The sequence below is a fragment of the Geotrypetes seraphini genome, chromosome 7 (genome assembly GCF_902459505.1).
Source record: "Geotrypetes seraphini chromosome 7, aGeoSer1.1, whole genome shotgun sequence".
Taxonomy (NCBI): Eukaryota; Metazoa; Chordata; class Amphibia; order Gymnophiona; family Dermophiidae; genus Geotrypetes; species Geotrypetes seraphini.
This window is the reverse complement of record NC_047090.1, coordinates 54549408-54561981: the sequence shown is the minus strand read 5'-3', so window position 1 is coordinate 54561981 and position 12574 is coordinate 54549408. Positions and strand designations below refer to the sequence as shown.

General features: G+C 43.0%; 1 protein-coding gene across 1 annotated transcript in view; it reads left to right on the top strand.

Moving 5' to 3' along the window:
* DNM1L (dynamin 1 like) overlaps positions 1-12574 on the top strand; it is a 245696-nt gene that overhangs the window by 191374 nt on the left and 41748 nt on the right. The window contains exon 13 of the mRNA XM_033953060.1: positions 10982-11074. Coding sequence (XP_033808951.1) covers positions 10982-11074 — 93 coding nt within the window. The remainder of the gene's footprint in view (positions 1-10981; positions 11075-12574) is intronic.

Below are 12574 nucleotides of genomic sequence, written 5' to 3'. Positions count from 1 at the left end.
TGGCCTTTGAAACTCTGCCCAGGTTTTGCACGTTTTATGAATGCAATTAGTGAAAATAAGTGTAACTTCTTTGTAATGAAGGCTCAGATGTTCCTGCTGGCTCAAGAGTGTTGCAAAAGGATTAAATCATGGTAGCCCTCAACCAACAAGGTCAGTCACCTGAAAAAGGAGGGTCTGCAGAAAGAAATACGGAGATAGCAAAAATTCTTATTGGTGTCCATTCAATGCATTATATATGAAATATATTAAATCTTTTTTCAGCTTGATTCTTCTATACCCTATATTATGGAATCAGCATAATTTATTTCAGATGTTGATTTTTATCTTGTTAGGATGTATTTTTCCTAATAGTCTGGGTAAATAAAATAATTATCCTATTTTAAAGAATAAAAAGTAATCTAGCAGTTCTCTGTCAAATTATAGACCTATGGCATCAGTACTTACTAAACTGATAGAAGGACTTGATATTCATAATATCCTTCATTTTTCTCAGTCAGTTTTTCATTCTACCTGTAGTGCTGAGACGATATTAGGAGATTACAGATAATGGATGCAGCTAGGTTAGCACTTAATGAGGGGGGGAAAAATGCTAGTTCTGCAGTTTGATCTTTCAAGTGCTTTTGACTTGGTGGATTATACCATTTTATTACAAACTTTAGAAGAAATTGAGATATTTAATCAGGTTCTTACTTGGTTCCACAGCTTCTTACAAGTCCAGCTTTCATCAACACCCCTATGGTGTTCACAGGGGTTACCTCTGTCCCCTAAATTATTCAGTGTATTTTTTAATCAAGTTTCCAAGTTTTATTTTAAAAATGTACTACCCCACACTTAGGGAAAACCTTCAGGGTGGCTTACAATCTAAAATACACTAAAAGTAAATACAGTAAATACAATAAAATCAACAGACACGAAATGAAGGTCAGGAGGAGGAACTACATATTATAATAGAAAAGAAAGGAGTGAAAGAAACATTTTACACTCTAGGATTAGAATTGGAGGTGTATTTCTAAAGTATAACTATGCCAATGACATTACCATATTAATCCCTTTGTTCATTGCAAGTTGAGACATTCAGTGTCTAAGGATGTATTATACTAATTGAACAGTTACAATTAAATACTCAGAAAACTAATGCAGGCTTTTTACAAAGCTGCGCTGCTAAGAAGCACACGCTAAATACTGAGCGGCCCATAGGAACATTACACCTTTGTAAGAGAACCTTTAAGTTTCTTGTGAGAACAAACTCAATTTTGATATAACATCTTTCTTAAGAACATAAGAACTGCCACTGCTGGGTCAGACCCGGGGTCCATCGTGCCCAGCAGTCTGCTCACGCGGCGGCCCTCTGGTCAAAGACCAGGGTCCTAACTGAGACTAGTCCTACCTGCGTACTTTCTGGTTCAGCAGGAACTTGTCTAACTTAGTCTTGAATCTCTGGAGGGTGTTTTCCCCTATGACAGACTCCGGCGGAGCGTTCCAGTTTTCTACCACTCTCTGGGTGAAGAAGAACTTTCTTATGTTTGTACGGAATCTATCCCCTTTCAATTTTAGAGGGTGCCCTCTCGTTCTCCCTACCTTGGAGAGAGTGAACAACCTGTCTTTATCTACTAAGTCTATTCCCTTCAATACCTTGAAAGTTTTGATCATGTCCCCTCTCAATCTCCTCTGTTTGAGGGAGAAGAGGCCCAGTTTCTCTAATCTTTCTCTGTACGGTAACTCCTCCAGCCCCTTAACCATCTTAGTTGCTCTTCTGGGAATATTCCTGGACCAAAAATTACTTTTAGATTCTTAGGGTAGTAGTCTGATGGGGAGAAATAAAGTTTTGTTTTATTTATTTTAAAAATTTCTTCTCCACTTAATATCTAATACACATTAACACACCGGGACTTATAAATTATATTTCAATAGTTCTAAATAACAATATGCAAACTCAAGAACAAAAGAGAGCTATAGCTACAAATTATTCAATTTAATAAATATTTAATCATTTATTATAATTTATATTGCACCGTCACCTTTTAAAAAAATTGTTTTTATATTATTTCATATAATACATACATACGATCAACCTCCAATCACGTCCCCACACATGAAGCCTACCCAATCATCCAAATCAATTAAAATTCATGAAAAGTTCATTTTCTCAATAAAGTGCTATTTTAAATACATAGTCTTCTTCACTGAGTTAATTTTCCATTGCTGTGTTTCTTCAATTGATTATTCATAATATATCCTCTGTTGTCACATCAGTCCAACCTGATCATTGGAGACAGATAAGCTTATTTGAAATAACCAGTGAGCTTTTTCCAGAAAATGGGCAACAAGGTCAAATTTCTTAGTGTTAAAGATGATTTTTATGGCGGTATTCTGGATAATTTGCAGACTCCTAATCTCTTTTTGTGTAACCCCCTGATAAAGAGAATTACAATAGTCTAGGGTTGATATTACTAATGAATGAATAAGGATGTTAATTGAGTTAAAATATTGACAAGAGAGATCTTATTTTTAGTTTGAAAAAACACTTGCACCACTGAACTACAGTAATTTGAGAATTAAAGGATAATGTGGTATTGAGTATCACTCCTAGGAGTTTGGTGTTCCCAGGACAATGGAGGGTGAGTTGAGATACTGTGGGGATAAGGTATGGGGGAAAGGAAAGACAGAGCCAGTCCTCAGGCTTTTATGATTTTAAGAGGCAGGGCATAGAGGATGCAGGTGTTTAGTGGGGAGAGGTATCTTTACACATTTTAGCCCCAAGTTGGGGCTGAATGGGCTTTAGAGGACTGCAGGGTCACAGTTGCTTTTTTAATTATTCATACTCTTGAGTTGACTGATAAGACACAAGGAATTGGAGGTATTTTCGTACAACAAGTGGTGGGCACTTGGAATGCTCTCCCAGAGGAGGTTGTGATGGAGACTACTGTTCTGGGTTTCAAACGCAAGTTGGATGCATACCTTCTTGCTAATCATATTGAGGGATACGGGAAATCCGGGTCTCCATAAAGGAGTACCTAAATGGGCCTCCGCGTGTGCGGATCGCCGGACTAGATGGACCTAGGTCTGATCCGGAGAAGGCATTTCTTATGTTCTTATGTTATTTTGAGAGTACCAGGGGTCCTGTTGTATGAAGAAGCCAACTTTTTTTTTCCTGAGAAATGATGTGCTTATTTTCATGATTTTTGCTAAAAAGTAACATTATTTAAAAATACCTTTATTAGTTTCATAAATTGAATAGAGCACATAGCAAATATAGTTTGAAATCCACAGACATCCCACCTACATCAGGATACAAACAAGTAACTATTCTACAACAGTACCATCTTCATATGCTGTATCTAAAGTAAAAGACCAATAGTACTGGTCAACAAGCATTTGGCTACTGGAGTTCTGTCACCTGTAACTTAACAAGAGTCACATGCTAACTCTAAATCTGAAAACAGTTTTCGTCTATCACATCCTGTTTTTAAGTTGTGCGTCAGTTTGTGTTTATATCATTTTTGTCAGTAACGCTACCATGAAGCATCTGTATTTTACTATTTCTGCAACACAATATTGCATTTTAGGACAACTCATTGATCACATATACCAGTAATTTGTAAGTTTATACTAAAAAGTGATTGTGCTGCTTTTTCTACCTGTGAATTTTTATATTTTGTTTATTTTTGTCTTAGATATTATAATTATTATTATGCGGGGCGTTCTAATTTTCGTCCATTTCGACGTCTTCACCAGTACTCCTGTCCTCCCTCCTCAGGACAAAGGTACCCCTTATCATACAGGCCCCGTTTTGAGGGGTCTGACAGTCAGCAGTCCTCAAATAGATGTCCAGCAGCACCCCCCCTAAGAAACAGTTCTGATGCCAGTCCCCCTGCCCCTCTCCTGCAAATCGGGGGGTGGCTGTTGGCCTTCCTGGCGGAATAGGAGACCGTTGCATCTGACCACTGGGTCTTGGAGGTACTTCGCGATGGGCTCAAATTGAAGTTTCTCCATCCTTTCTCCAAGTTCTTTCTAGATTCTCCTGCAGGCTGCCCCTAGAAGGCGCTTCGGATGCAGGCCACGGTCTGCAGACTGTTGGAACTTGCAACAATTGAGCCCATACTAGAGGGTGACTTGGGCTCCGGGAGATACTTGATATACTTCATCTTTCCAAAGAAAGGCTCTGAAGATTGGAGACCATTTCTGGATCTCAAAGAGGTCGATGAGGCACTGAAGGTGCCCCGTTTCCACATGGAGATGGTGCATTCCATCATTGCTTCAGTGGCGCCAGGGGAGTTTCTGGCTTCCCTGGATATCACAGAGGGGTATCTTCATATCCTCATTTTTCCGCCACACTGGAAGTTTTTGCAGTTTTCATATCCTGGAGCAGCATTTTCAGTTTGCAGCTCTTCCCTTCGGATTCGCGCCAGCACCCAGGACCTTCACCAAGGTGATGGTGGTACTGGCAGTGCATCTCCGCTCTCTGGGTGTCCTGGTCCTTTCCTTATCTGGATGATTGGCAGATCAGAGCTCCCTCTCGGGCCGAGAGGATTCAGGCGGTTCAGCAGGTGGTTGCTGCTGGGCTGGTTGATCAACCTTTGGAAGAGTCACTTGGCGCATACCCAGGATTTGGAGTTCCTGGGAGTCTGCTTTCACACAGGACAGAACAAAGAGGTCCTTCCTGTATCTCATCAAGAGAAGATTTAGAAAGTCATCAGTGACCTGGTCACTCAGACCCTGATGGCCTGGTAGTATTTCCAGGTCCTGGGGGCTCGTGGTTGCGACAATCGATGTAGTTCCATGGGCCAGAGCCAGACTGCATCCCTTGCAGGAGGCTCTGTTGTCCCGATGGAATCTGCAGCGGGACCAATTGCTTGCCCTTCTACATTGGACGGCGGCGGCAGTGTGTAGCAGCATAGTGTGGTGGTTGCATCCCTGGTCACTGGCCAGGGGCCTTCTGCTCCAGATTTTGGTTTGGGTGATTCTGTCGAAGGACACAAGTCTCTCTGCTGGGTGCAATTTGTATGTCCCAGTGCAGGGCCAGTGGGTGCCCTCAGAGCACATGTGGTAGATCAGTTGTCTAGAACTGAGGGTGATTCGTCTGGCCCTCTTGCATTTCCAGGGTTGTCTCCTCATTGAGCTGTCCAAGTGTTCTTGGACAAGGCCACAGTGGTGGCTTACGTCAACCGGCAGGAGGGCACGAGGAGTCCCTCCTTGAGCATGGAAGCTCAGTTGCTCTTTTGCTGGGCGGAAAGACACTGGTAGCGCTGTCCATGTCTTATATGGCAGGCGTAGACAACATTCAGGCAGACTTTCTCAGTTGTTGGACACGGAGTGTTTGAGTGCATAGAGCACCGATGGGGGGGCACCAGAATTTGATCCCATGGCGACCGCAGCAAACAAGAAGGCCAATCGGTTTTACAGTCAAGAGGCTGGCAGCGATGGCCTTGATGCTCTGGTACAGTCCTGGCCACAGGAGGATCTTCTTTATGTCTTCCCTCCATGGCCCATGATAGGGCGTCTGTTGCATTATATAGTAAAGCACAGGGGAGCCAGTGATCTTGGTAGCTCCTGATTGGTCGAGGCAGCCATGGTTCGCAGATCTGGTGCAGCTCATGCAGAGCCGGGGGCTGCGGTTGCCCTGTCACCCTTGTCTACTCACACAAGGGCACGACCCTCTGTACGACCTGGACCACTTTGGTCTTACGGCATGGATCTTGAGTGTGAGGCTTTGACGGCCCGGGACTATTCTACTATGGTGATAACTACGTTGCTTCACAGTAAACGGAAGTCTACAGTGGCTGCCTATGCAAAAGCTTGGCAGTGCTACCAGGCTTGGCGCACCAGCTGTCGGGAGGATCCTTCTTCCTTGGTTGCTCAGGTGCTTGATTTTCTGCAGGATGGCCTGAAAAAGGGCTTTGCAGTAGCTTTCCTATGAGTACAGATTGCAGGTCTGTCCTGACTGGGCCCTATTGCCTTGAGGGGAATCTTTGGCAGTTCATCTGGACATGGTCCGTTTTCTACAGGGTGCGGATTTTCTGAGGCCTCCTTTGTTCCTCCCTTGTCCGACGTGGAATCTGAATCTGGTTCTCCGCACCCTGGCTCACCCACCTTATGAGCCTCTGGAGCAGGCATCTTTGATGGATCTCACTATCAAGATGGTATTCCTTGTGGCTGTCATGTCAGCTTGGAGAGTTTTGGAGCTATGTGGTCCTTCATACATACCTTCACCAAGTTTTACATGCTTGATATGGCCAAGCAGGATGCCGCTTTTGGTGCCTCAGTGTTTGCAGTGAGCTCATCAGGCTCATCAGTCCCTCCCTGATGTTTTTGAGACTGCTCTGTTACATCCCTCTGGTCCCAGAATAAAGGGGGATTGTACAAGAATGAAAGATTAGGTTCTTACCTTTGCTAATCTTCTTTCTTGTAAATCCTCCCTTTATTCCAGGAACCTGCCCTATGTATGCATGATTCGCTGATCTCCTGCCTTGAAGTACTGGTAAGTTGGATTTAATTTTCGGACCAGCCTTTATTTGAGTGCCATCTGACTGGATCTAGCACTAAATTTGGGGGTGGGGGGATCCCTGGTATAGTGCCCCCTTCCGACAGTGCAGGCTGTGTCTCCCTATAGCATTGTTTTTGTTCAGGTTTCTAATATTTCATAACCTGTTTTCTAGTTTTTATTGTTGCTGTTTTGTCTCTCGATTATTATCTTCAGTAGATCTTCCTGGCTGCTTGAAGACTGACTAGTGTCCAAGGGGCATGTTCCAGGATATACTAGCAAAGGGAGAAGTTAAGACTTCAGTCATCTGAGGCTTCCTACAGTGCCTGGTGGCAAAGGATGCATAAACCCACTGATCCCAGAATAAAGGGAGGATTTACAAGAAAGAAGATTAGCAAAGGTAAGAACCTAATCTTTTCGTTACCAAAGATATAAACCTAATCTTCCATTATTTGTATTCATATTTGGTCGAATGATAGGAATTTCCAGTGCAGTAGGGATGGTATGCTGAACTAAGGGTCCTGCATCCACTCCCGTGAGTCCGTTGCAAGAGAGACTGATCCCTGTTTACAGTACCTCCTTGTCCCTGCTCTCTGCTACCCCCAATCAGTCAGTTATTTTTTCTGCAAACGAGTCTGTAGGAATAACTTTGATCTGCTCAGTCTGTTTTGTTTTTCATGTATTTTTTGCGTGGTTTTTTTTTGTGTGTGTGTGTATGTGGGACTTTGTGTTCCTGTTCATCTCCAGTGACTGCCTAGCCTGCATGAGAGAAGCAGACTTCGATCTGCAGCTGACAGGTGGATCCTGCAGGGACCTGCTCTGCCAGCCTGCTTGTTGAACTGTAAAGCTCAGGGGTTTCCCCTGTTGTTTGCTCACTAGCACAGGCTGTATGGGCACCAATTGTATTTATTCAGAGCACATGGTGTCAGCTGTGCTTTCCTTCCCCCTCTTCGCAGCATTTGGATTCTGGTCCTGGGAGTTAAAGTTCAGTCAGACTGTGGCCCAACTGCAGCTGAAGAGGCAGCTTTCCTGGTGGCAGAGGAGCTGTGGCAAACTGCAGCACATCTTACCAGCTTCTGGACTGTGAGTAGAGCTGCATAGCCCACAGGGCAGTTCCTGGGAAGGGGGGAAGGAGAGGATCTGAAATGGTGGGTTTTGAGGTTATATTTTGTTAAAGCTTTGTTCTCCCAACCCAGAAATCCTAAAATCACTGGTTTATGAAATCCTCAGGTGGAATTAAAGTTGTTTTTGCAGTGGGAAATCCTGGCAGTGGCCATCTTGGATTTTTCCCAATTTGAAATCTAAGTCCTTAAATTTCTTCAAAAAGCCTCCTGTTTGATTCTAACTACCAAGGATGGAGTCCTCATGCTCATGTGACGATTGGGCACCCAAAGAGCACCCTTGCTCTCCGCACATGCCTGGGATGCAGGAACCTTAGGTTCAGCCTCTGACCACCTTATTAATGCTGCCAAATGCCTGTTGGGATGGATAGTAGACAATATTATCCTCTTGGGGGGGGTCCCATGATATGGCACCAGTGCCTAGTAAATGTTCTGATGGCCCCAAGGCGAAAAGAAAGCACTCTGGCTTTCCTTTTGAAGGGGGTTCTTAGTCACCTATGACCTTTAAGCCTGACTGTGAACTTGCTCAGTAAAGCCTATGTTGCTCAGGCAAGCCATCTGCTTCTCCACAAAGACCTGTGTCTCCCCTAGACACTGACAGCTGGTCGGACAAGTCCCTGAAGATGATGATGATGATGATGAAAAGCCTTGGTCAGAGATGATGCAACACTGGGTGGGATCAGGGTCTGAGTGCTGCTGCGGACCATGGTGAGGACCCCTCAGTTCGCAGTAGAGAATGACACAGTGACAAAATTCATCACCATTCCTGTCCCCGCGGATAACCACGGGAATCCATCTCCATGTCATTCTTTAAGGAGAGAGAGAAGAATCAGAGTATGAATTGGCACAGCAACTGACCCTCAAGCCTTGCATTGAAGAATGCTGATGTAGAAAGTCCTGATTTCTGAGCACTGGGTAAACCCTGAGGGCTCCTTTATAGTGGGAAAAGAAATATCCAAGCTATATATTTGCTATGGTGGCTCAAGTTGCCAAGCACACATCTCTTCCCTGTGAGGGTGGGGGTGGGGGCTAGTGCTTAAGGATCAATAGGATCGCAGACTGGACATTGTTCTAGAGGCCTTTTATCTGGTGGTGAGGGCTGCTGCAGTAGCTTCCTTTATGGCTCAAGCATGCCATTCTAATTTGCATGACCCAAATTGTGTGGTTTTGGGTCGCCCCTTTCAGCTGTTGCTGGTGGGAGCAGACTATGTGGGCAAGGTCTTGGAGTATTCCGTGTCTGTTCGCAGAATCCTGTGGATCAAGTTTATAAAAAATTTGTTATACCACCTAATCAGACATTGGGTTGGGGATTCTACCTCCAGAACCACACTCACAGGTTTCCTTTCAGGAGCAATATGCTGTTTGGACAGAGTTTTGATGACCTCATGGCTAGTGTCCAGGATTGCCTTCAGAAGATGCTCCCGGAAAGCAGGCCTAGGAAATCAAAAGGGCAATTCCATGGGTTCTTTCGCAGCTTCCACCGTTCCTGTCTTTTCTCCTCTGGGTCCTCATCCCAGAGGTCCTTTCAGAGCCCATAGCGGAGATTCTCCAGAAATAGAAAATCCCAGGGCTCCACCTTCTGTCCAGGGGATCAGCCCAAGAAGTTGCAATAATGCCAGGCTCATAGCCTCCCTGAGCAAGATTGGAGGCAGACTGCAGGACTTTCTGGCAACTTGTGAGACTATCATGCCTGATCAATGGGTTCTGGAAATCATTGGGAACGGCTGCAACTTAGAGTTCGCTCGTCCTTTCTCTGCCAGGTTCATGGACTTGCCTGTGGGCAGACTGGAGAAAGCAGGCCAGGTTCTGGTGACTGTCCAAAGGTTTCTTGCCATTCAGGCAGTAGGTGGGTGCCAGACACAGGCTCAAACTCCAGCAGATACTCCATATACTTCGTCGTGCCCAAGAAAGGCTCCAAGGATTGGAGGCCCATCCTGGACCTCAGTTACATTAGTGTGGCTCTTAAAGTGCCTCATTTTCATATAGAGACCCTCCGGTCAGTCATTGTCTCAGTTCAACCACGAAAAAATGGATGAAGTGGTCTATGAAACTGGCGACTTGAATCTGAGGGATTTCACCTTGAAAAAGCTTATCAGCGAAACATGTCGGTGAATTCTTTGTCCCCGATTTAGACCACAAGAATGAAGCTAAGTACAGTGGTGCCTCACACAACGAACTTAATCCGTTCCAGGAGCAAGTTTGTTATGTGAAACGTTCGTTGTGTGAAACGCGTTTTCCCATAAGAATACATGTAAAACAAAATAATTCGTTCTGCAGTCCTGTTTTCCCATAAGAATACATGTAAAACAAAATAATTCGTTCTGCAGCCCTACATTTCCCTCCCTCCACCTCACCTTATATGCAGAGTTTGCCAGCTTTCTTTTTCACCCAGCCGCACGCTTTCAAAAAGCTGTGCACGCGCAGCTGCTGAAGTTGATCAATGTTCTCCTCTCCTGCAACTTCCGGTTTCCGGTTGCGTCAGAGGAGAAGATTGAACAACAGAGCATGCGCGCATGTGCTGCTCTTTGAAAGTGTGTGGCTGGCCGAAAAAGAAAGCCGGAAAACTCGGCATCTAAGGTAAGGTGGAGGGAGATGATGGAACACTGCATTCAGACAGGAGGGTGCTGCTGTTCCCGGCTCACATTAGGAAGCGGCGAGAGTAGTTCCGCCCCCCCCCGGGCCCCTCGGGCGACTTCGTTGTGTGAAACGAAGTTCGTTATAGGGAGCAAGACAAAAAGTTCGTTATGCGCAGCGTTCGCTGTGCGAGGCGTCCGTTATGCGAGGCACCACTGTACTAACTTATCTAAAGCATATTATATGAAATAGTGAAAGATGATTCTATTTATTCAATTATTTAACCGTTTAATATTTAACTGTTTAATACCATAAAGTGTTTAAAATGAAATAAATCTACTTAAGTAAATACTCCTATGATCCGATGACCATTTATCATTTAAAGCTTAGAGTAATGAAATCAATTGACCTAAGTGGTGTTGCTGAGGATCATCTGAACTTTATAAGGGTGTTATCCTATAGGGGTGTATGAAGTTCGTGCTCCCTATTCTTTGTATTGATTGTGGAATAACCCCAGTACTACTATTGGATAGAGTGCCAGAACTGTGATATAATTATTAATATTTATATATAATTAATATTTATATATTTATATATTATTAATATTTATATATAATTAATTAATATTTATATATAAAAGCCCTTAAGGATATACGTGTAGTACAGAGTTTTATGTTCAAATAGATTGGAATAATTGTTGATCATTACCTGCAAAGAATTTATATTTTAGGTTGGATTTATACTAAACAGTGGATTGTTTCCAATGAAGCAACGGTTTAATGTTCATCTCTTCCTTCTGCCATAGGTACACAATTTGGTGGCAATTGAATTAGCTTATATCAACACCAAGCATCCAGACTTTGCTGATGCCTGTGGTCTCATGAACAACAATATAGAGGTAAAAAAAAATACAGCCTACTCTGGGATCCATGCAAAAGCAGCGCACTAGAGCTGCTACAGCATGATGGTTCTATCACAAAATAAAATAAAAAAAATCCTGCTGGTATGCTATACACAATGAGTATGCAAATTACTGGTGTGTTAGAAAAGATATCAACGAAGAAAAGACTTGTGCATAAAGAAAGGTTTATAGTTTCTTACAGTACTCTCAGATACCTGAACTGTTAAATCATTGATGGTGATTTCTGTTAACAGTATAAACAGGCAAAAGATATCATTCATAGGGTTCTGTATTTTTAAATATGAAGTGCTAATGCTTAGTGCACCTAATCAAAATTGTATACAGTGTTCAAAATGATTTGAGACAGCACTTATCTTAAGCTGCTGGCAAGCCCAACGGGATCCGTTTCACCGAACTTTCGGCTTCATCAGGGGTCGTAATTTATAACTGTAAACATAATACAAAACCAGTGTAAAACATGGTGTTGCTAAAAGATTAAAACGTAAACTATAAATATTCAAAACATATTTATGCGGCAGTACTCACTGGGCAGCTCAGCTCTGCTCTCTGAATTTGATAGCAAAAAATGGCGCTGGCGATGTTAGTACGCCGCGCATGCGCTTTAAGAGACTACCTCATTAATTATGCATGACGTGTCAGTGCGAGTAAAATTTAAAGTTTAAGCCAGTATTAAATTTAAGAAAATTATCAAACTGTAGTCGCAAATTTAAAGCACACATATCCATTGGGATTACCGGACATGTGGCTCTGAAAAAATTATAGATTAAAAGAAAGAACTCCATTCTATTGTGCTGTTTAAGCCTTCTGGTTTCAGCGAGCCCAGATTAAAAATCCAGCGGGATTCCTTTTGTAGTAGTAGTCTCCTCCGGTCTCCTCTGCTGTTAGGTGTAATTCTGTCAAAGCAGAAGCTTTTGAGATCTGTGAATTTATGTTGCATTGTTGTACAGTGCTCAACAAGAGGAGCTGTCAGTCTTCCACATTTAAGATTAGATTTATGTTCGGCTATCCTAGTCTTAAAAGGTCTAGTAGACATACCCACGTACCACTTATTGCATGGACAGATGATGGCATAGATAATAAAATCAGATGAACACGTAAGGAAATGTTGAATTTTGTATATTTTACCATCCTTAGGGCTAGTAAATTCTTTCAGTTGTAGTGTGATCTGGCAAACATTACATTTGCCACACTTATAAAACCCATTTGGCAATAAACTACGTGAAGTGTCTATAGGACAGGCTGCCGGTGATAAGATTTCTTTGAGATTTTTTTCTCTAGAAAAGGCAATTTGTATGTCGGTGTCTAGAAACAGAGGGTTGGTCTTAATGATCTATTGTCTTTGATAATATTGGCTATTGTGCTACCCGCGGTTGAGAACTTGAGTACACAGGTAACTTTATCTGCTTGTTGTTTATTGTCAATTTTTCCATGTTTATCTAATAACCATTCTCGGTGGTAGTATTTTGCTCTCTTATA